This window comes from Carassius auratus, linkage group LG36F (assembly GCF_003368295.1).
Source record: "Carassius auratus strain Wakin linkage group LG36F, ASM336829v1, whole genome shotgun sequence".
In the NCBI taxonomy this organism is placed as follows: Eukaryota; Metazoa; Chordata; class Actinopteri; order Cypriniformes; family Cyprinidae; genus Carassius; species Carassius auratus.
In genome coordinates this window covers 1,912,709-1,938,857 of record NC_039295.1, presented here as the reverse complement: position 1 = coordinate 1,938,857, position 26,149 = coordinate 1,912,709, and the positions used below count along the sequence as shown (strand labels likewise).

Below are 26,149 nucleotides of genomic sequence, written 5' to 3'. Positions count from 1 at the left end.
AATGCAGTAAAATATTTAAATGTGAAACGGCTGTTTTCTGTCTGAATCTGTGTTAAAGTGTAATTTATTTCTGTGATGCTCCGCTGTATTTTCAGCATCATTCCTCCAGTCTTCAGTGTCACATGATCTTCAGAAATCATGAAAATATGATGATTTACTGCTCAAGAAACATGAAGATTATTATCAGTGTTGAACACAGTTGTGCTGCACAAAATAGTGTTTTGGAAACTGATACATTTTATTTTTCAGGATTCACAGATTAATCATTATAAATGTCTCTACTGGCACAAAAATAAATTCTTTAAAAAAAAAAAAAAAAATGTACCGACCTTCTGAACAGTAGCGAATAATTTGGCCATTTATTTTTCTTGTATATTAGTATACTGACAGTGCACTTTTTTTTTTCTTCCTAATATATTATATTCCTAGTTTAGGCATCCTACAGAACCCAACTAAGAACACGGAGGTCAATAAGATGTGTGATTAGTAACAAAGGTTTCAGAAGTGGCAGATCATTTTTCTTTAATAGAGAACAGCAGCTGAATTAGACTCAGATAAACAGACTTGACTCTGCGTTATGTTTGTATCGTGTGTTCATTATGAACTGCATCTCCATTAGTCAGCGTGCACGATGAGCTTCAAGCTCAGGTTCATATGAGGTGGGAGGAGAGAAAGACAAAAGCAGCGGCTCAGGAGAGAGAGAGAGAGAGAGAGAGAGAGAGGAGCACAGGTCTCTCACTCTGCTGCTCTTTATCACTCTGCCCTTGTTTCTCAGAAGAGCTCTTCAAGATCAGCCTTTAGACGGCCGGAGAAAGAGAGCATCCTCACATAAGAGCCCCAGACCTGTCAAAGGCAATTCTGTGAAGTACAGCCAAGCAACTGCCGCCAGGAATTATGGGATTTCAGTTTTCTCCAGTAACCTGACAGAGGCAAATATTGATTGCGCAGAGTTGAACTTCATTGCAAGCAGTACGTCACGAGAGCTCAGCGAAAGGCCAGCGTTTCACATTTGAAGTTCAGACTTTGTGGCAAAAACTGCAGACAAGTAAAACAAGACTTTTATCACCTAAAGACATACTTAAATCAGCCAGAACAGCTAAGAAACAATCATATGAGGGGTGAGGAGTGTGTTTTACTGTTGCTTTCGTTTCCTGCATGTGTCGGGACTTGTTTGGTGATTTCTGCAAACGTAAACCGGGCAAATTCACTAAACAATGGTATTTCCACGTGCAATTCATGACCCACCTGCAAACGTGTGAATGCATGTGCAATCAGTGCTCACAGCGTTTACACTGAGCCAATGTCATGAGGACAGGCCTCTGTTCCATTCAACACTGTGCTTTATTTCTATTATACTCCTAGAAAACATTTGAGCTTTTCTAGTGATTATCTAGCAAAGTAAACCAGCTGATTATGACCAAATGTTGGAGAATCAGGCATTTATCCAGACTGGCTACAAAGCTGAAGGGAGTATTCTTCATCATTCTGGAGAAATTTAAATAAAGCAGAAATGTTGTTTAAGTAGCAATGTTTTTTTGAAACAGCACATTCCTAAACTAATCCCCAACTGTAAAACCAGCATAAAAATGACTTAAATTATTATTTAAATGAGTGTACAATTTAAACAATACACGTTTTGACAAAAGCAAGTTTAAATGATGGGGTGTTGAGCAATTAGAATATAATGCACACCCAAGGTGAAGAGACCATGGCACGAAGTGTGCATTATTGTCTAATAATTCAACAGACTTGAGGCAATTGCAATGAGCTCAAGAGCCGCCTGGAGCTACTTTAGTCAAATAATTGCATAATGTTCACCAACCAATCAGATCCAAGAGTTCAACAGCCCTGTAGTATAAAATGATAATCATGTATTAGGCTGAAATGTTAGTGTGGTTTATGTATGTAAGGGTTATATATGTATAGGGCCCTATGATGCGGTGCGGAAAACACAGACAGGATCACGGAGTCCAGTCACAAAAACACAATTTACTTAATAACACAGAACTGTAAATGTATTCATGGCAAGATGCCAAAATAAAAGTCTGGTTTGATTTGAAGACATTTGTACCAGAAATAAAATACAATTGTCCAATAGATTGAACATGGATTACTACTTCTACTAGAATGAAACAAACATTATTTTTTAGGGTATATATCAAACATAATTTCTTCCATGTTTTCATTTTAATTGTAAATCCCCTTTGTTTGCCAAAAAATAAAGTTAGCTTAATTTTCAATAATTAAAAGATAAATTAAATTTAAGTTATATACCTTCATTTGAGGACCATAAAATTTGAAATGCACAACACAGAATTTCTGAGTTACAAAAAAAAAAATTGAGGCTGTTTTAATAAATTTTAATAAATTACATATGCATTCAAATAATTAGATATGCTAAAAAAGGAATTTTATAATCAAACATATGTTGCGAAAAAAATTAACATTTAATAGGGCCCTAATCATGTAATTTTTATGTTTCACGATTTTAATTAATAAGACTTTAATTTAACAATTAAAAAAAGAGTCCATAAAAATTAAAATGAAAAAAATGTTAAGGATGTTAAATTGTTCGGTTAAAAACTGTTTTGTTCATATCTTGCTAATATTTTAAATGACAGATGTCATATTTTCGTTCTGTATTGAGTATTGACAGCAAAATGTTAAACAAATTTTGTATTTTGATAAAGACAAGTAAAAATATTTTAGGTTGTACAATTTTTGTACAACCTAAAATAAATAGTTTTTCTCTGTGACACATTTTCCTATTGTGTTGACAGCCAAATGTAAAACTAATTTGATCCTTGACAAGACGAATAAAACAGCAGATAAACTTTTTGTGCAGACTACATTGTCATCTCTCTCTTTCAGTAGTGGAAATTTATCGATAAACCACCAAGCTGCATGATTTGTTGCGTCTTCACCATGGTAAGAAAAAATCCCATAGTCACAGCCCTAGGAGAGGATGGATCAGGAATGATTCGTGCAAACAAACACATTTAGGCAGATCATGCCGCATTCCCTTCAAAACCAAAGTAATCCACTGAGTCTTCAGCGGCTCAGATATTGGGAGTAAATGAAGACTGCCGTGTAATTGTTGATGTGTTGATTCTGTGTGGATGTTCATTATTACATCCAACAACAGTTATTGTTTTAATTTCTTTGAATGCTGAGAGTCCTGAGAGCCTGTTTTATACCAGAAGTAACCTGCTCTGTCTTGTCTGTCCGCATGCTTTCAGATTCCTCTTTACTCTTCCATGTATTTCTCGCTGTGAGAAAACATGTATCTAGTGTGAATCTAGGACACTGTTTGTCAGAGATAGCAACAGTAACTAAGGAGGGTGGGTCTTTGTGAAGGGTCAATTGTAAAAGTTTTATCTACTGTTCTTAGGGATGCACGATATTTGATTTTTGCCTATATCCAATATGCCAGTAATTTCAATTCATTTGGCTAATAGCCGATACCAACATGTAACTATTTTTATATTTGGTTATTTTTTTAACAACTTTTTTGTTAGAATTAAATAAACAATAATAAAATATATATTTTTAATATAATGACAGTCCATTGAAGATTTTAAAATAACTATAAATAGGGGTCTATCGATATATCGCCAAGGCCGATATATTGGCCGATATTTGGCATGTTTAATATCGGCCAATAACTTTTTGTGCTTAGCCGATGTGTTCTTTTATTTATATTGACAGCGCTGAGAACTGCAGCACCTGTTTTCAACTACAATATAAATATCAAATCTATGAACTTGAATATAAATATTATAAATTATGAATATATTTACACAGGGGTACACTTTCCTCAAGAGCTTTATTTTTGAAAACCTCATGAAAACACATTTACACATGAGTGTATGATGCTCCCACTGATGGGTTAACCTGGTGCAGAATAGCAAATAAATAATAATATGAAATCTGTTTTATTTTTTCCCAAATTCCGTTTTAATTTTTCTCCACTCCTTTTATATGGTTAAATTAAGCTGTATTAATCAAAAAGCAAGTCTAATTCATTAAAATCATAAAACTTCTACATTTTCACATCAATTTATTAAAAGTTTTACAAAAATTACATATTTACATATGAAATGTTTTATTCAACATATGTTTTATTGTTACCTGATTCTCTGTTTTAGCATGTCTAATTATTTAAATGCATAAAAACAACTTACATTTATTCAAAAAAAATTTTCCTTATGAAATGTTTCCCCCCTCAGGAATTCTTTTGTGTATTTGCATTTTTCTGGTTATCAAATGAAGCATAAACATTAATTAATCTTATAATTGTTGAAAATTAACTTTATTTTTATTTTTAAACTTTATTTTTTGGTAAACAAAGATGATTTACTAATAAAAATAAAACATGGAAGAAATGTTGTGCGATTTAAACCTTAACAAAAAATATGTTTGATAAGCTATGTACATTTTGCTGAACATTTATGGCCAAAACTTGTCTTTAAACTAAACCAGACTTTTATTTTGACGGGTTGACACGAACACCTTTACAGTTCTATAACATAAAGTTCACTGTATGTGATGACGCTAGTTTTACCCAAATCAAACGGTCAAACGCTCCTGAAGTGACTCTCAGAACAGTTCTGGAGATGTTGTTCATGTGTTCACGTCTTTATTTAGTGAGACAGCAGACGCTGAAATCACCGGAGCGTCACGTGCGCTTCAGTGTGTTAATAAAGGAAGTCGCGCTTCTGCTCAATTCATTAACAGAGACACGCAGAACATGCAGGATTCATATTTAAATAGACTGTTCCAGCTTAATATTTACAGATACTAGTCCATATCGCTATTTGATGTAAGTGCAATGACCAACTTTTGATTAATTCATTCAAAATTTTGCAAATTCCGTGACATTCCGCGTTAAACTGTGAATTCCGTTTTTATGACTGGATTCTGCGATTCCCTTCGCGTTTTCTGCATCGTGGAAATCATAGGGTCCTACAATAAGAAACAACTTGTAAAACCCAGTATAGATTAGCAGCAGGTACAATATAAAATCAGAAACAGTTCTTGTTTAGGAAAATGATCATATCTGCCTTCTCGGGCAGGATGCGTGAGTGTTCTGGACAGATAACGTTATTATCTCCTGCTGTGGAGAAAACACATTCGCTGGGTGTAGAAGAAGCTTGAACGCATAAATACGCGTGAAAGATGGTGCACATATTTATTTCTACTCCATGAACTCGGAGGTGCTTTATCATGTTTGACGTGCACTCTGCTATGCACAAAACAATCTTGATACAAATGTTGCATTTTGCCGAGATTTCGTTCTGTTTAGCAAAGTGAAGCCACACTTAGGACCGCTGACGCACTTTAAACTGTTGTACGATTCTGGGAAAATCGCAAAGCTAGTCCCGGTTCCAATCGATACTCGATACCCAAGCCTAAGTACCAGAGCACAGTGCCTTAAAATTGACAAACAGTAAGTCTTTGAGAAAGGGTTTAGCAAGCTAGATGGTGCATTAGAAAAGGGGCTCATCTCCTGTTTCCAAAATGCATCACAAGGTGCTTGAAAAAGTGGGCCCTGTTTGAAATAGTTTAATTTGTATGTTAGTTTATTTTTATTTATTTGTGCTATTTACACAATGTTTAAAGAGCCACACAGATGGGAAATCAAAAATTACCTGTATTACACTGTATGATGTAGCTGTCCATCAGTGTAAGCAATGTGCAAAGTAATTAAACCAAAAAGTACACGATTTATAAAGTTATTGGCTTCTAAAGTGAGGAGTCGACTCTGAATCGCTGAAACGAGTCGTTATAGATTTCAAATCTTTTGCCCATCTCTATGTACGTCACTAGGAACACTTTGCATAATAATCTCCGCCTACCGTCTTGGGAGAAACAAAACTCTGACCTTACCATGAAGTTGTGTGCGGAACAACCAATCAAAACTATGTCAGTTGACCAATCAGAACACAGTATTTTACCGAAAGGTGGGGTTTAAGGAAACTGAATCTTTTGAACAGCTTTGCGCGAACCATTTGGGGATCTCTGAGAATTGAGGTAATTTTAAAATGATATTTTGACAAAATGACAATGTTTTTTAACCTTGGATGGATTTAAACCTATTGTACAGGACTCATAAACAGTGATAGGAAGCTTAGAATTTTCATCTTACTGGCTCTTTAGGTTTTTTCAAGTTTGTAGGTATCAAGGTACAGAAACCAAATAATTAAATGTAAAATAGCACTGGATAGTCTTTAATGTAAAAATGAAATATACAATCAAACCTACATTTCAGTTTTGCTGTATATATCAAAAATTATATCTGGTGTCTGAATAAGTTTTGGTTTGACTATTACAACTACAAAGTAATTCAGTCAAGAGCAGTGAGTGATTTTCATTTTCATTTTCTTGGATTAACATTACAGCAGACAGTCGCTAAATTAGGCGCGGTCCCTTTAAGAGACGATGAACGCATCCAATATAAACATCTCATTTTTTTCCTCAACTGTTTACTTTCACTTAAGAAATATCTGACCGTTTTTTTGAGCATAATTTCCAAGGTGGATATTTTGATTTATTTTGTATGTATTTGTATTTGTCAGCACAAGAGTAAAAATAAGCAAATTCGATGTTCAAGTGTTTTGAGACGCCTTTCGCTGCTTTAGCTCTGAACACCTGAACACTGCGAGTAGTGAATTGGGCTCTTTCACATCTTTTTGTTTGTTCAAACTGCGATTTGTTTTTGTTCGTTCAGGTGCAGGAGGGACTTCGAGGAGAACTTCGCAGAAGAGAGCTCGGTTCAGTGTCGCTGTCTGTGATACACGGCTCTCTCTCTCTCTCTCTCTCCGCACCGAACAGAACGCGCGAGTAACAGCTACTCTCTTTAGCTTTTCCGCGTCTTGTGTTTGAATGCTTTAATGTTTAAATCGACGAGTGGTAAGGCTTAAAAACACGTGAAAAAGATAAGCTTTCATGACGATGCGCAGCAGTGGCCCGTCAGCTGTCTGGAGCATCTTTTTAGGCTGTCCTCAGCGAGTCAGTTATATAAAATATCAAGGTGAAAGTCATCATAGCTTGCTTAGTATAGACCCAGCTCCCAACCCAACTTTGAGAATAGATAAACGGCGATATTTTTTGTATCGCCCGATAAGAGTCTCGCGTTAACACAGCACGTTAACGCCGATAACTGCCCACCACTAATATATATATATATTAGGGGTGTAACGATACGCGTATTCGTATTGAACCGTTCGGTACGACGCTTTCGGTTCGGTACGCGGTACGCATTATGTATACCGAACGGTTCGTTGGAGTAATTAATTATATTTGAAAAAAAAAAAAGAGAGAGAGAGAAATATAATGATATGCGTTCAACAAGGTAGCCCAATAACCCAAACAACGTAACAGGCAACGCCCCTGACACTCCCGAAGAAGAAAAAAACACCAACTTATATGTTTATGTTTGGCTACTCAGCAGGCGCTCGCTCACTCAGTACGCGCTGAAGGCTCGTTGCAAAATAGCCAATGCGTTTAACAGACTAGAAATGAGAAGATCCTCCAATAACCAACAGGTCTGGTGTTTGGGTGCACTTTGGATTCCCTTTAAGCTATAATGGTGATGGCAAGAGAGTGGTGGATAAAAAAACAACGGTATGTCGCATCTGCAACATGACAGGGTACACCAGCGGGAATAAAAAAAAAAAAAACACCAGCGGGAATATCTAGGATATATGCGTCAGTACTATCTGGGAAAAGACGAAAAAAAGAAGAAACATGCACGCAGCAAACTATCCCTGCAGCATTTAGAAACTACAGCTTACAGGGAATCCAACCCAAACACCAGACCTGTTGGTTATTTTAGGATCTTATATTTCTGGTCTGTTAAAGGCATTCGACATTTTGCAACGAGCCTTCAGCGCGTGCTGAGTGAGCGAGCGCCTTAGGGGCCGTTCACATATCGTGCCTAAAAACGCATGGAAAACGCTAAGCGCGTCTTTCTCCTCCTTTCCAAAGCGCTTGGGCAGAAGCGCTCATGAGGCGTCTGTCTTTGCTAAGCAACAATGACGTGCTCTCTCCATGAGACGCGGAAATTTCAGCGAAGGATAAATGGATTTGCAGCTCTAAAAATCGCTTGCAGTAGCTCTGCTACTAAATTTATTTCAAAATTGCAATCCATATACAACTATGATCAGCTGATCCTTCATCTTGGCTGAGCTCTCAACGTTGTTACGGGAAAGGATGAAGCTGATTGGTTAGTTCTTGTCACATGACCCGCGGTGCGCTTGCGGCATTCTGAAAAGTTGAGATGTTTTTACATTTTGCTGTATCTAAAACGTATCGAACCGAACCGAACCGTGACATCAGTGTATCGTATCGAACCGAACCGTGAATTTTGTGAACCGTTACACCCCTAATATATATATATATATATATATATATATATATATATATATATATATATATATATATATATGCCATCAGGCACCCTGCTCTCTAAGATATCGGCAGTAAAAACAAAAACAAAAAAAACAATATCGGTCGACCAAAAAAAAATGTAGTGGTAACTAGACTTGTGCCAGTATTCGGTAATGCGATATATTGTGGTGATTATTATGCACGATATTGTTATTGTGGGCACTTCTAAATACTGTGAATAAATATACTTGGAATTTGGAACGCATTAAGAATAGTGTTCCCATCAGCTGCTTAAAATGCACAACATTGCTGTATGTTGCTTAAAAGAACTCATGCGCTCTGATGTTAACAAGCACACATGAGAAGCACATGGAGGAACACGTGAGAGACGCGCTGAATGAAAGCACATTCACTTTTTGACAGCAGATGGTGCTAAATGCAGCCCTTACTCTGTAAACACCGTAAATAAAGCAGCTGTTACTTTCTAAACCATATTTAAATAATCTTAAATAACCATTCAGATTTATGTTTTCCCTGTGGTGTTTATTACAGAGCCAACTACTAAAATATTTAGACTTAATAGGTTCAAACATTCTTTTTTTTAATTTTTTTATCTGGTCTACAAATGCCCTAGATAATTTGAAAGTGTTTTGGTCTTTTATTGTTCATTCACACTTTACACTATGGCATATGTCATTAGTTAACATAAACTGCCAATGAAAAAAATATTCTGAACATTCATTTATCTTAGGTATTCCAATATTTCATAACACATTGTTAAAATTGAAATTTGCAACTGTTATTTAATGAGCTAACATGAACTAAGACTTGTATTTTTTAACAAAGATTAATAACATCTATAGTAAATGTAGCTATTGCTCATTGTTTAGCTGTGCATTTATTGAATGAGCACTATGCGATGTCCGAACTGATTACACTATATTTTATGTATTGCACTGTATTATGTAAAAATCTTTTTCTATTTTTCAACTGTCTTAAATTAATTTTAAGTCCATTTTTAAATTAAAGTTCATTTTCAAGTTCTTAAATTGCTTGTTTTATTTTTGTGATTATTTTTCTTATGACTTTTTTTTACTTTCTTTTTGAATTACCATTGTGTACGAAATGTGCTATAAATAAACTTGCCTTGCCTTGAATGTTAATGCATTAACTAAGGTTAAGTAATAAGGTATTTTTGTAAAGTGATACCTATTCGTTTATATAGTTCTTTTGCACTTTAATGTGTAAAACATTTAACTTTTATATATTTTTCTGTATTTGCTTTATTGTTTTAAATGTTTAGTTATTTTTGTTATAAGAAAGTTATTTACATTTATTCATTTAGCAAAAAAAATTTAGCAAAAAAAAAAATTTCTTTTTTTATTTAACCGGTTATACTGTATTATAAACACTTTTTGAAAACAATTTCAATACCGTGATAATACCGTATACCGTGATAAAAGTATAATCAATTAACCACAAGAGGAAAATTTAATACCGGCATATCCCTAGTGGTAACCTTAACATTTTACTTTATAATTTAACATTTGTAAATGGTCTAAAGCAAAAGAGTTTAGAACTCATAGTTTGTTTAAAAAATATAACATTACACATTAATAAATAAACCATCATGTATAAAATTATTTAATTTATTTCTTAAATTTATTTAATTTTGTCTTGTCTGTGCTTTTTTTTTTCATGCGAGCTACCTTTAAATCAAAACATATTCATGATTTTATGGCATCAATTAAGTTACTGCTTTATTTAATCAGAAACTAAATATTATTTGTGTATTTTGCTTTCATTTTATTAGAAGTAGGCCAACAGTGCCCCCTACAGAATTAAAACTCCTTGTTGAGCAGGCATTAAGACCCAGGGGAGGCTGCCGCTGCACTGCTATTACGGTTTACTCCATCACACACCAAACCAAATTCTGTACGTGCATTCTCAGTTTAAATGCAGCGATCAAATGAGCCACAGTGCTAACGTGATCTAATCGCACTGTTGACGTGATCTAATCGCTAGCACACCCTGAGCACAAGTGAGTTAATGTATTACTCTTATCGGCAAGTAATATCTGCATAATTTTTTATATCAGGCAGATGCCGATATTTACATTAAAAGTTATTATCGGCCAATTCCGATATTGGGCCGATAATATTGTGCATCCCTAATTGTTCTTTATAATTCTTTGCACTTTTAGCTAATTTTTAACATCGGTTTACTTTTTCAGTTTTTTGTATATTGCTTTATTGTATGTAAATGTTCAGTTCTTTTTGTTTTAAGAAAAAAGTTATTAAACCTGTTACACTGTATTATAACCACTTTTACAACTTATTTCAATATTATGATAATACCACATTATGAGAAAATAAGCTTATTTTATACTGTCACATGCATATATATATATATGTATATATATATATATATATATATATATATAATGTGTATATATATATATATATATATATATATATATATATATATATATATATATATATATATATATATATATATATATATATATATAATATATGTGTGTGTATATATATATATATATATATATATATACGCACGCACACACAATAACACTGTCAAATGTACAGGGGCCACAAAAAAAAGAAAATAAACTTAAGTAAAGATGACAGACTGCAGCCACAAAATAATAAAATCTTGCACACAGCTAGTACTATCAGTGTTGTCTCTCTTCCAGTGTAAGGAAACTGAAACTCGTGATTTCTGTGTACTGTATAATCTTCAGACGGGACTCAATGTGACAATTAATAAAGAGTGTGAAGCAGAACTCAATGTGCAGACAGCGATTTACATACACCTCACTAATCCAGAGTCTAATGAACTCGCCGTCGTCACTGAACAGTCAGACTACGGCCGAATATTAGCGCCATTTAACATTTCCAGGAAATAGGGACAAAACATTCTTAAATAGATGTGTCCAGGTTCCTCTTATTACCTGTCAAGTGTAATGAGTCTATCAGAGGCCATTAAGAAGCCTGCAGAAAGTACTTCTGTGAATTACCATGTATTTGAGTTTGACATTTACAGCACACACGGTAATGGCTGTATAGAGCATCACAGAAATCTCTCATCCACCTCTAAATGGACCTGTGCAAAGCCACGCTCATGATTAGCAAGAACCTGAAAGCTCTCAGTGCAGCGTGCGTGTGTGTGTGTGTGTGTGTGTGTGTGTGTGTGTAAGAGACATGGCCAGCGACACGCGTGACCACTGATTACTTGTAACATGCTCAAGAGTGACATCTAATTCTTTTTACTCATCTAATAAAAATACTTCCTTTTTACTTCATGACACAAGTGATGCTCAGAAGAAAAGGAAAGTCCTTTCAGAGACAGAGTAAGTTAATAGTTTGACCCAAAATGGGTTAGTTTGTGGAGAAATGCAGCATTCTGGAGTGGTGTGTATTACGTGGATTATTGTGATGTTTTTATCAGCTGTTTGGCATCTATCTAATCTTACTGCAGAGCATCTATTGATGAGACACTGATGCTATGCTACATTTCTCCAAATCTGATCTCGGACAGTCTGATATTTTCAGTGTTTTTTTTTCTTCATTTTTGCCTGAGCTTCTCCGTTAAGGCCAGAAGAGTGTATTTATGAAGTAAATAGGGTTCATTCTGATTACAGTCTGTCTGCTGTTACTGAGACGCCCAAACCACAGGATTGCAAGAAGAGTGGTTTCCTTTTACATCCTCCCTTAAAAGCTCAATGCCATTGATCTGCGTGAAAGTGAGCTCAGGTGGGCATGAGACTCATGGGATCCAGAGACGGCAGCAGTTCAGTGCCCTCGCTGGTGTGAGTAACACCGCAACCCTAAATACAGAGACGAAACACGACACGAGCCCGTCCACAACACCTAAACCTAATGACAGCATTTAATATTTAACCTCCGAAATGATGGCCCAACCTCGTCAAACTGCATGTTCAAAGGAGCTGGTAAAAATAGTCAATCGATGGAGGTCTGGAAGCCATTATCTGAACCTGAGACCTAGTGAAGGTCAGTCTTCCTTCTCGTCACGTCCAGAGCGGCTGCGGCGATGCAGATACCTGCCGTCAGTAATTCACCTCTGCACTGTCTAATGTAGGGATTCTGTGATATGTAGGTCTGTCGCAATAATCAATATATCGACTTATCGCACAATATATGTACATGACCTCAATTTCTGCTGATGCAATATATCACCATTGTTTTTTTGGGGTTTTTTTGTATCCACTTGCGCCTGTGTCTTTTGCAGCTTAAAGTTTAATCTGCAGATATGGCCTTGTTTAGGGATCCGTGCCTTTGTGCATGCGGACATCTGACTGTGAAGTAGTGATTGTGTCTTTCAGCAATAGTGTGCACTCTTAATTCACAGAGAAATTAAGGTCGGTAAAAGCTGTAGATGGAAAAGTTTTTTTTGTGCGTTTTTCTTTTTTTCTACTTGTTACTGTGCACTTTTTGTTAGAAACGGTTTACTATTTTAGTTTGCAATTTATTCAAGTTTTTTTTTTTTGATATCTAATATTTCGATACTTAATTTACATGATCTAAATATTCTTAAGTATTAAAAGTTTGTTGTCATTTGGAAGTGTGTAGGCCTTCTTGAATTATTATGCTGTTACATTATTATTATATATTCAGTGGCATAAAATGTTCTCTAAAATGACAATAATATCGCTTATCACAATTCACCAAAAATCACAGTAGCGCAATTTTGGAGAATATGAGCTGAACGCAAGCAGTGTCAGCCGCGACACAAGGATACGTTTTATACATGTATTTACGATTTGATCTGAATGAAAACAGAGCATCCTTGTGGCAGCATCACATAACAATAGCCTTGGATGGGATCAAAATGTTCAATAATGACAGAGTTAACCAGTCACTACAATCAATGGTATATAAAAAATTCAAAAATTCAAAAGTGCTTCTAAACCAAAAAGCGCAGAGCCCTGAATAAATGCTTTTACACAAATCCCTAAAAGGAGCCTCGGTGGAGTGCATTAAAACTGTGTAACAGACACTCTTATACCATCATCACACTTACAGCAAGGGCAAATTCAGTTTGTTGATGTATATAGGTCTTCAGATCTAAATTTGTGAAATCAAATAAAGTAGTCATTGTGTTGTGCATTAGAATAGAGGAAGACAGATTCATTTTAGTTCAAGCACTTCAAAAGGCTGATATACATTTGAGTCTTCACTCCGAAGTGTTCCCTTGCACAGTGTTTACGTGAGTAATGAGAGAAATATTTCATTATGGTTCAGATATTAGGCTGTTTGTTATAGTTTTATGTGTTCGGGCACATCTGATGCTGTCTTCTTGACTGAGATCATCAGGTTTTGTACAAGATCAATGCTGTTCTCTGCATCTTTATAATGTTCCTTTAATGAACTGCTTTAGATGCTAGGTGTTATTTGGATGAATTAAACAAAAGTAGGACTGTACAGTTAAAGGGAATATTAATTATTACTAATTAATTAATTATAAAGATGTACGTTTCTGGGTCTGGGAACATTTTGCATTGCTGTCGACGCAGGGTCAGAAAGCTCTCAGATTTAATCAAAAATAATATATGTGAGTATTAAACTACACAAACACTGCTGGGTCACTTCTTGTCAAATCAGACTAATTTCAGAAATTGCCCCAGCTCAAATATTTGATATTGCTAATATTTTTCTGAAGAAAGATAAACATGTTATAGTGAGGAAAGCCTGGGGGGGGGGGGGGGGGGGGGGGGGTAAATGTCAATTTTTACCTGAGACTCAGAGCCAAATTACAGGAAGATAAAAATTTCAGAAAGTGCAGCATCATTGTTATTCTTACACAGAGATTGGTTGGTATATAGTAAAATCTGCTGACTTTGGCAATCTTTGTTGCATTATATGCCAGTGATGACCATTCAATAATAGGAAAAAGCATTTCCTCTGTAACTTGAGAAGTATTTCTCTCTTTATCGGTGGGCGGGGCTTAACAGGCTGTGGCGTAGAATCGTAGGTGGGGCTAAACAAGCAATGATTTAGCATTAGCTGGCAGGGCTAGACTGGCAATGATGTAGAATGGGTGGGCGGGGCTAAACAGTGACGTAGAATCAGTGGGCTGCTCTAAACAGGTGGTGATGTAGAATAGGTGGGCGGGGCTACGAAGGCAGTGATATACAGTACAGACCAAAAGTTTGGACACACCTTCTCATTCAAAGAGTTTTCTTTATTTTCATGACTATGAAAATAGTAGATTCACACTGAAGGCATCAAAACTATGAATTAACACATGTGGAATTATATATGGAATTATATACATAACAAAAAAGCGTGAAACAACTGAAAATATGTCATATTGTAGGTTCTTCTTTTGCTTTGATTACTGCTTTGCACACTCTTGGCTTTCTCTTGATGAGCTTCAAGAGGTCGTCACCTGAAATGTTCTTCAACAGTCTTGAAGGAGTTCCCCGAGAGATGCTTAGCACTTGTTGGTCCTTTTGCCTTCTGTCTGCGGTCCAGCTCACCCCTAAACCATCTGGATTGGGTTCAGGTCCGGTGACTGTGGAGGCCAGGTCATCTGACGCAGCTCCCCATCACTCTCCTTCTTGCTCAAATAGCCCTCGATGCCTTCAGTGTGACTCTACAATTTTAATAGTCATGAAAATATAGAAAACTCTTTGAATGGGAAGGTGTGTCCAAACTTTTGGTCTGTACTGTAGAACAAACTATTACATTATTACGGAGTTGTACATTCCAAAAGCTGTGGTTTTGGTGGACTGCTTCTTTAATATAAAGCCGCTTTTCCACTTCTGGAACTTTACCCAGGAAATGTAGTTTTAAAAGTGTTTCTGGCAAGAAAGTAGTTGTTTAAAACTCAAATTTAGTTCAGGTTTAAGTTTATTTATTTAAAAAAGGTGTTTAGCCGATTTCGGAGATGATGAGCGGGAGCTTAGTGCTCATGTTTATTGATGCGAGCTATCTTGACTTCGCTAGTCCTTCTGACATTTACCACTTGCTCTGATGTCTCTTTAGTGGTTAAACATAAAATGTAATTCATTTGGGGTAAATCTAACAGGTAACCTTTGGTCTTTATTCAATTTATCTATATGTTAAAATTAAAATAAAAAGAGGCAATTGATATAATATTTTGTTTGATTGTAATGTAGGCTGTATAAATACACATTTCCCTGAACTACATTTCTCTGACTATAAATGTGTTTAAATGAAAACAAAAGGAGGCAGTGGTGTTTGATATCATATTTCGTCTTACTGTAAATATACAGAGAGGAAAATAGCAGTAGCCAAGGTGAGCTGACTGATGTTATCAAGTACACTGCTGTTTGCAGAATTACCAGATTTGCGTCATCGCGGACATCACACTCCCCGAGTTGAACTCACAAAGTCCAAACTACAGAGGATCCAAGTCCAAATTTTGCTTACTTTGTATTGAGAAATGTGCGCAGACCTACATCACCAGACTATTTGCCTAATCTTCACGGTACTTTAGACCGTTTTGGAAATGCAGTAAGCAACAGATCTGCGGGGGAAATAGTTCCTGGGAAAAAAAAGTTCCTGGTACAATTGTTTCCGGGTAATTTCGGTGGAAATGCGGCATAAGCTGTTTCTTAGACTAATGACAAATTTCTGAAACTTGAGTTCTGAAAACAGGATGTTTTTATAGTACACTGACCTCTTAAATGTCAAAAGATGAAGGGAATTTTGGTTTCACAGTTCATGACCTCTTTAGAAGAAAAGTACTATCATCTGTATGCAAAGTGTCCCACATTTGGTTTTTGATCATTGAAAATGTGTGCAATTTAACAGTTTACTCCGGGACCCGTATTGAGATTCCAATTTAGCTAGAATTGAACCAGAGATAACCTTAAAAATGAAGATGCCAAAAAGAAAGTTTGTTAAGACCAAAAATCTAAAAGGGCATTAAGATATCTTACATACTTCTTGAATTACAGGCAAATTTTGGTGCAATAAACTGGTATTTATTGTAACACAGACTGCTGAAATAACATAACAATGCTGCAATCTTTATCAAGTAATTCTTATCCTCTTGTGATGTGGCTCTTAATTTCAGGTAAAAATTGTCCTTTTGACCCCCTTCTACAAAATTGTGGATTAATCGGTAAAAATACATCACTGCCTTTAAAATTTTGGCTTTCCTCACTATTAGGGGTGTAACGATACGCGTATTAGTATTGAACCGTTCGGTACGAGGCTTTTCGGTTCAGTACACGGTACGCATTATTAACCGAACGGTTCGTTGGACTAATTAATTATATTTGGAAAAGAAAATTGTGAAATATAATGATATGCGTTCAACAAGGTAGCCCAATAACCCAAACGACGTAACAGGCAACGCCCCTGACACCCCCGAAGAAGAAAAAAACACCATCTTATATGTTTATGTTAGGCTACTCAGCAGGCGCTCGCTCACTCAGTACACGCTGAAGGCTCATTGCAAAATGGCCAATGCGTTTAACAGACCAGAAATAGAAGATTCTCCAATAACCAACAGGTCTGGTGTTTGGGTGCACTTTACCAATCGATCGGGGCATCCAAACATGCACGGAAATCAAAATGGACTAGGACTGTACGGTGTCGGAATTTCCTGAGCAGTACGATACAATTAACAGGCCTGCATGTTATTAGATAGAAGAACTGTTATAAATAGAACGTATGCACGGGCAGTTTTGAAAACTCCATCTACTTTACTCTTGGCGTGGTGCAGTGCAAATCGCGTTGTATCTGATGGGCAATGCTGAGCCCAGGGTGAAAAGACCCTTTAGCCATTTTGCAACGAGCCTTCAGCGCGTATTGAGTGAGTGAGCGCCTATAGTGGAAAACGCAGGATTTAAGAACATGCTTAATGTAATTGAGCCCCGTTACAATATTCCTTCATGAGCCCATTTCAGCCAGACCATAATTCCTGCTTTGTTCCAAAAAACATAAGCCCTATAGAGAACCAATTGAGTAAAAACACACTCAATATAAAGAGTTATAGAGTTCCATATAAAAAGTTACATCTTTGTATTTGTTCATAACTACTACAACAATATAACATTTTCATTTTTTTTATAAGGAGCTGTTTTTGTTTTATACAGTATGCTGCTAAGAAAACACCATAGAAGATGGATAAAGAATAGCTCCATCATTGTTTAATGTAAAAAAAAAAAAAACATACTTTGTTAGTTTTAATAAATAGAACATTTTTTAAAAATCAAGGAAATTTATCTGCCAATTTTTTCTTTTTGCTGTATCTAAAACGTACCGAACCGTGACACCAGTGAATCGTATCGAACCGAACCGTTACCGAACCGTTACACCCCTACTCACTATATATGTTTATCTTTCTCAGAATAAATAGTTAAAATCAAACATTTGTGCCGGAGACCACTTATTGAGTTGACACGAAATGACAGTCTGGATGTTGTGCAAGTGACTAGAGATGGTCCGAATACCATTTTTTGAGCTTCGAAAATTCGTTAGTAATCAACACTGAATATTTGAAGCTTCGGAGGGAGGGGCTGAACATATTCTTCTCTCTAATAAAGGCAGGAATCTCTGTGTGTCTGTTTGCATTTATATTACGTCTAGAACCGTTCATCCAATCAACTTCACACGTGGCAGGTGCATTTTGGTGCAATATGGACATGCGGCATGTTCAGAATTAATCAACTTTCCATAAACTACAAAACAGGGCGAGCCAAAAGCAGCACGCCTCAGGCAGACAGGGGTTATATGCTCCGAGAACGGACACCTTGCATCAGTGATGAAAAACACACGTCTGTTAAGAGCAATACTTTTAATATAGTCAAATTATTATATTATATAATTAAGTGCACGTATTTATCATGTGTAAAATTACTGATTAACATGGAGGATAAATGCAGCTTGTTTTTTTACACCAACAATATACTACAGGCATACTACTTACAGAACTTGGGTGATCTTTCAAACTTGATGTGTTGTTGTAGTAGGACAGTTTCAAATCGTACACCTGGCACACTGCCTTTGTCTAGTCTTCACTGACTCTAAAGTGCTCCCACACAGCTGAGGTCTTCCATATGAATGAATCATGACGTTCACTCAGGTGATTCATAAGCTGCCTTCCACCATTGGGCCGAACGGTTCTCTTTGTACAACTGTAACCATACAACCGTTCGGCCCAATAGTAAAAAACCTGACTATATTCAAGCAAGAATGAAGACCGTTTCATGGGGGATTCTCAAAATTAACCCAAAAAACGTAATGCCAACCCATCATATGAATATTTGAATAATCTGATATCCTGGTCCAGCCATAAATTTTTCACTCATTCATTCTGGTGAGCGTTTACATCCCTCCGTAAGCGCACGTTTAAAGAAACTCTCTGATCAGATCACAGAGACAGGACAACAACACCTGAACCCTTTTCTAATCAATCATTCTCTGGGACTTTAATAAAGCAAATGTTTCCCGTGAACTTCCAAAATACAGACAGCACATCACATGTCCCACCAGAGACAGTAATATATTGGATCACTTTTACACTACAATAAAGGATGCATATCACTCTGTTCCACGAGCAGCTTTGGGGCGCTCTGATCACTGTTTGGTTCATCTTATACCGACCTACAGGAAGAAACTACAATCAGCTAAACCTGTAGTAAGGACTGTGAAGAGATGGACTAATGAAGCAGAGCAGGATTTACAATCTTGTTTTGACCTCACTGATTGGAGTGTTTTTGAACCTGCTGCCACCGATCTGGACGAACTCACAGAGACTGTAACATCATATATCAGTTTCTGTGAGGATATGTGTATTCCTACCAGGACTCATCTAACTTACAACAATGACAAACCTGAGTTTTGTTCACTACAAAACTCAGACAGCTCCGTCAGGCCAAAGAAGATGCTTAAAGGAATGGGGACAATGTCTTGTATAAACAGGCAAAATACACACTGGAAAAGGAGATCAGAGTGGCAAAGAGGAATTATTCTGAATAAAATAAGGACTCCGTTCACTTCCAGCGACTAGGAATCAGCTTGGAAAAGACTGAAAGAGATCACAAAACACCACCCCCAGTACTGTGGAGAATCAACAACTGGTAAACGATCTGAACGATCCTCTCCAAAAAAACGTTCACACCAATAACAACTACTGCACTCCTGCACCCCCCCCTCTCCCCGACACCTGCAATACAGATCAGCAAAGAGGTGCGCCAGTTCCTCTGGACGCAGAAAAGGAAAAAAGCACCAGGCCCAGATTGTGTTACACCAGCCTGTCTGAAATCCTGTGCTGACCAGCTGGCCCCCATCTTCACACAGATCTTCAACAGATCGCTGGAGCTGTGTGAAGTCCCTTCATGCTTCAAACGCTCCACCATCATCCCCATCCCTAAGAAACCCAAAATTACAGGACTAAATGACTACAGGCCTGTGGCTCGAACGTCTGTAGTCATGAAGTCATTTGAAAAACTGGTGCTGGCCCACCTGAAGGACATCACTGGGCCCTTGCTGGATCCTCTTCAGTTTGCCTACAGAGCAAACAGGTCTGTGGACGATGCAGTAAACATTGGACTGCATTATGTTCTGCAACACCTAGACAGACCGGGGACTTATGTGAGGATCCTGTTTGTGGACTTCAGCTCGGCCTTCAACACGATCATCCCAAACCTCCTCCTGCCCAAACTAACTCAGCTCTCTGTGCCCACCTCAGTCTGTCAGTGGATCAACAGCTTCCTGACAGACAGGCAGCAGCTAGTGAGGCTGGGAAAATACACATCCAGCACCCGTACAATCAGCACCGGAGTGCCCCAGGGCTGCGTTCTCTCCCCACTGCTCTTCTGCCTGTAAATACACATCAAGCACCCGTACAATCAGCACCGGAGTGCCCCAGGGCTGCGTTCTCTCCCCACTGCTCTTCTCCCTGTACACTAATGATTGCACATCTAAGGACCCCTCTGTCAAGCTCCTGAAGTTTGCAGACGACACCACACTCATCGGCCTCATTCCAGACGGTGACGAGTCTGCTTACAGACAGGAGATTAAAAAGCTGGCTGTCTGGTGCGGTCTCAACAATCTGGAGCTCAACACACTGCTGAGTGAATCATCGGTACAACCCTGCCTTCTCTCCAAGAGCTGTACTTATCCAGAGTGAGCAAAAGGGCTGTTAAAATCACTCTGGACCCCTCACATCCAGCACACTCCCTCTTTGAACTGTTGCCATCTGGTCGACGATACAGAGCACTGAGCACCAGATCGACCAGACACAAGAACAGTTTCTTCCCTCAGGCAATCCATCTAATGAACACTTGATAATATCTGTGGAACACACACCACTATACAAACATACACTTATTTACCTAACACACACACTTAGTGTACACTTCAAATTTGCACATAATATACCTGTACATACAAAACTGTCTATTGTAATATACCTGAACATAGAATTGTCAATTGGTATATTGTTATTCCTTACCTACTTATTTGTAATTATTCATTTATGTGTTTTTTGTTCTGTTGCTGTCATTCTGTTGCACTGCGGAGCTTCTGTCACAAAAAACAAATTCCTTGTATTTGTAAACATACCTGGCAATAAAGCTCATCCTAATTCTGATTCAGAATTTACTTGGAGTAATAATAATAATAATAATAAAAGTTCATTAAAAAATATTTTTAAGGAATATCACACATTTTTTCTTCCTTTTTTTATTTAAACAGTAAGCATCTGTTGTAAAGGACTTTATTTGGCAAAAAAAGAGGAAACTTTGTAATTAAGAAAAAATTATGAGAATTGCATTGTAGGAGTTAAATGCATTCATTGGATTGCCACTGATTTTAATTATACATTTGTATTAAACTATAAAAAATAGAATCCATAAAAAACCAAGTAACAACACAGAATGTCTGAATTTTAACTATGACTGTTTAAATAAAAAAATAATAATAAATGGGATTTCATAGGGCTCTAAAAAGGTCAGTATCTATCTACCTGAGTGTGTGGAAAAGTGCCAGAATTAAAGTCTGTCCCATGCATACATTTCACAAAGAGTGATGTATTTTTATATTGAATTATAAGTTTAGGACACAACTTCTGTCTAACGTCATTCACCTACAAATTATTATGTAGTTCCCACACACTCGTCATCAGTGAATATTTCTCATACACGTGTCAAGAATAATGAGTGCTCTTTACACAAGAATCTCATGATCCACACACGTTGCCATACAAATAATTCTGATGAATGGTTTGTGGACATAGTACACATACAAATTAGACTTTGAATTCTGCTTTCTGAAAGTTCCCATGGCACAGTAACAGTTCAGATGAGTCACACGAGGCCATTCGGAGGGGAAGTGAGCCGTCTGATTCATATCAGTGACTGCGGTGTCCACTTCTGACTGATTAGCCAATCACTTCCACTAATGCACCTTGAATCAGACCACATGTTGTGTTGCATGTTAAAGGTTTCTGAGAACATTCAGTGTTAGAAAGTGGTTTATTGTTGATTTCAAGTCTCTCTCTCATACAGTATTCACAAGTTCACATCTCATCTAAACTAAATAAAGCAGTTGTGCTGCAGATTGAGGTGCAGGAGACACTCACTCACAAGATCTCACTCATATACACTTGTCTTCACTTGACAAGATGCGAAGGTTTGTTTTAAAAGCTTTAGTTCATTATGTTTGTATGGTTCCGTGAAGGTGTTAGTCGAGTGAAGCTGCGGTGAGGTGATCATGTGATCCTCTTACCTGTGTGTCCGACGGCTGGCTACAGCTCCTGTGAACCGAAGCTTTCTCATCTCTAGCTCCTTTCTGCTCCAGCACCTCACTGTAATCCACGCTGTCAAAGTTAGTCCTCCACAGCATCACCTGCAGCAGGTCACAACATCAGCACGACGCACACTCACGAGCAGAAAACACCTGAGCTCACCTGTTCATCTGCACCTCCCGAGGCGAAGGAGTCTCCGGTCCTGGAGAAGGACACGCAGCTGGCCGGACCCTACAAACAAGCACAACAGCAGCGTTCAGTTCCGGAGAATAGATGTGACATGGAAAACTGCAGCTTGGACATTCTTCTAAACATCCCACAGAAGAAAGTCAGACATGGCTTCAACCATTCCTTTGAAAACTACTTTGTGTTGCACTGTAATAACTTGGTTTAAAGAAAAAGCACTAAGACGCCAGTCCTTTCCCTTTACACATCAGTGCCAGCGGAGAGGAGCAGAAAAGCCTTGGCCAGTCTGTAGGAGGAAAATTACAGCGTCATGATGCCATATTGACTTTGGTTGAAGAGAGCAAGTTAAATTTAGGCAGAGAACACAAAGCAGACACTGCTCTGGCAAAGCCAAAGACATGCATTGACACACACACACACTCCACCCACACAACTGACACAGTGTGTATATACACACACTATACCACTACATAACACATTCACATTCACATTAGTACTATTCCCCAGTCAACAGCATTGCTGAGAATTTTCTCATTAGAACTAGTTTAAACGCACTTCCCTTTCCATCAGTCACAAATGTGTAACACTTCCTGTCAATCTGCAGGACGTCAGGGCTTTATACATCATCACTGGTCAAAGGTTTCTATTCACTATTTGTTTTTGCAGCAATGTCGCTAATCATAGACACACACACAGACGAACACAGTGGCCAATCAGTTTTTAGTAATTATAAAGGGAACGCTCTTTGCAAAATTTCTAAGCTTAACAGTTTCATTCAGAATTTGAATATACAATATGTAACAGTGGATTACGTCCAAATTTAATGGTATAACAAAGTCTCATAAAAAATTTTATAGCAAAATTGCTAAGGCAGAAAATTTCCACAAATATTTCAGCATGAAAGACGCTAAAACGCATGTGAGTGCACAACTACAGAATGAGGATGTGTTGTGCCTTTTTGCGTGTATACAGCCAAATAGATACAAAATTATGTTAAAATGCCTATCTTGAGGAGTATTCATATAAACTAGTGGTGGGCATAGATACATTTTTTCAATCTATATTAATCTCACTGTGATCTTTAAATTAATCTAGATTAAAATGGCTTATTCGAATTCTGCCGAAGGCATTCAGAATATGTGTGATACGCAAGTAAAATTGTCAAACAGTAAATCTTTGAGAAGAGGTTTATCAAGCTAGGTGGTGCATTAGAAAAGGGGCTCATCTCCTGTTTCCAAAATGCATCACAAAGTGCTTGAAAAAGCTGTAAACTAATTCCACGTTGCACAAGGTGCAAATAACCTTACGCCTGTTTTTCACACATACACTTGTACCAGTGGGCCCTGTTTGAAATTGTTTAATTTGTATGTTTTTTTTTTCTTGTGCTATTTACACAATGTTTAAAGGGGGGGGTGAAATGCTATTTCATGCATACTGAGTTTTTTACACTGTTAAAGAGTTGGATTCCCATGCTAAACATGGACAAAGTTTCAAAAATTAAGTTGTACGTTTGAAGGAGTATTTTTGTTCCCAAAATACTCCTTCCGGTTTGTCACAAGTTTCGGAAAGTTTTTTTTGAGTATGGCTCTGTGTGACGTTAGATGGAGCAGAATTTCCTTATATGGGTCCTGAGGCACTTCTGCTGGAAGAGCGCGCTCCCGTATAGCAGAGCACTGAGAGCACAACAGACTTCACTGATCAGAGCGAGAGCGTCGCGAAATGTCACAAAAGAAGTGTGTTTTTGGTTGCGAGGGCAAGACAACCCTGCACAGATTACCAAAAGAGAAACAGCATTAAGGGACCAGTGGATGGAGTTTATTTTTACAGAGCATCAACGGAGTTGTGCAAGTGTTTGTGTTTGTTCCCTGCATTTCGAAGATGCTAGTTTTACAAACAAGGCCCAGTTTGACGCTGGATTTGCACATCGTTTATTTCTTAAGGATGATGCAATCCCAACGAAAAAGGGTCACGATCATGTGTAGGAACTGCAGGCGGTGAGTAAAACTGCTTCAAATATCTCTGCCTCCTTGTTAGTGCGTCCACCTCCCATCGGAGACCCAGGTTCGAGCCCCGCTCGGAGCGAGTTGTTGCTGCTGCTGCTCTCGTTCAGTTTCAGCCTCGGGATCTGATTCTGGATCATAAATAAACGGCTCAATCTGACTGTTAGCCATGGTTTGTTTTGGTTGGTTTTTTTCCTCACGGTAATGTCACAGCTTCCAAACGCTCTCAACGGAAAAGCCTATTCGCGCTCGTGATTCTTTAGCTCCGCCCACACGTCACGCCTCCAGCCGGTCGTGTTTTTCCGGGAAAAATCGGTACAGACTATCTTTCTCTTATGAATGTAATAAAACTAAAGACTTTTTGGAGTTATGAAGGATGCAGTACTACTCTATATGTACTCAAGATTAACAGGAGATTGAGTGAAAACGAGCGTTTCACCCCCCCCCCTTTAAGTTTTTTTCAAGTTTGTAGGTGTCAAGGTACAGAAACCAAATAATTAAATGTAAAATAGCACTGGATAGTCTTCAATGTAAAAATGAAATATACAATCAAATCTACATTTATTCAGACACATTCAACATTTCTCACATTATTACAGTTTTGCTATATGTATAAAAAATTATATCTGGTGTCTGAATACTTTTTGGTTTGACTGTTAAAACTACAAAGTAATTCAGTCAAGAGCATTTTCTTGGATTAACATTACAGCAGCCAGTCACTAAATTAGGCACAAAGAGGAACGTATCCAATATAATACACATCCCATTTTTTCGCTCAACTGTTTACTTTCACTTAAGAAATAACGAGCAGTTTTTTCGAGCATAATTTCCAAGATGGATATTTTGACATATTTCGTATGTATTTGTCAGCACAAGAGTAAAAATAAGCTAATTCGATGTTCAAGTGTTTGGAGACGCCTTTCTCTGCGTGAGCCCTGAACACCAGAACACTGCGAGTACTGAATTGGGCTCTTTCACATCTTTTTGTTTGTTCAAACTGCGATTTGTATTTGTTCGCTCAGGTGCAGGAGGGACTTCGAGGAGAACTTCGCAGAAGAGAGCTCGGTTCAGTGTTGCTGTCCGTGATACGCGGCTTTCTCTCTCTCTCTCTCTCTCTCCGCACCGAACACCAGTAACCAGCTCTGTTCAGCTTTAATGTTTAAATCGACAACCGGTAAGGCTTAAAAACACGTGAAAAGGATTAGCTTTCATGATGATGCACAGCAGTGGCCCGTCAACTGTCCTCAGCATCTTTTTAGGCTGGCCTCAGCGAGTCAGTTATATAAAATATCAAGGTGAAAGTCATCATAGCTCGCTTAGTATAGACCCAGCTCCCAACCCAACTTTGAGAATAGATAAACGGCGATTTCTTTTTAATCGTCCGATAAGAGTCTCATGTTAACGCAGCACGTTAACGCCGATAACGGCCCACCACTAATATAAACAGTCGATTTGTACTAAAAATCGTCATAAACAGGCTATTACATGAATGTACAGTTGAGAAACGAAACTTATGTGTAACAGTTAGATCTGTGCATGAGATCTTAAAGAGACAGCAACCTAAATAAACCTGCTGCTGGCTGTCATTTATGTTTATTTATACACTGAATAAATGTTGGATGACTGTAGTTAAAAAATGTGTCTAAAATAATACCCTAGCTGAAAAAAAGGTTAATGGTGATCAGAGCGCTTGCATATCAGTTTTATAAAGCTTGAAGCATCAGAATTGGGATCGGTATTGGCTACAAAAATAATAATCTGAGCATCCCTAGTTAATATTGACTGAAATTTCATTCTGTTTCTCA

General features: G+C 37.5%; 1 protein-coding gene across 3 annotated transcripts in view; it reads right to left on the bottom strand.

Annotated features, from left to right (window-relative positions):
• poc1a (POC1 centriolar protein A) overlaps positions 1–26,149 on the bottom strand; it is a 65,484-nt gene that overhangs the window by 17,839 nt on the left and 21,496 nt on the right. For 2 of the 3 annotated variants that reach the window (XM_026240824.1, XM_026240823.1), the window contains exons 8-9: positions 22,321–22,389; positions 22,140–22,259 (exon numbers count right to left, since the gene is read on the bottom strand). In XM_026240824.1, the coding sequence (XP_026096609.1) occupies positions 22,140–22,259; positions 22,321–22,389 (189 nt within the window). Of the gene's footprint in view, positions 1–21,468; positions 21,819–22,139; positions 22,260–22,320; positions 22,390–26,149 lie in introns of those variants that run through there. The other variant, XM_026240825.1, reaches the window with a different exon arrangement.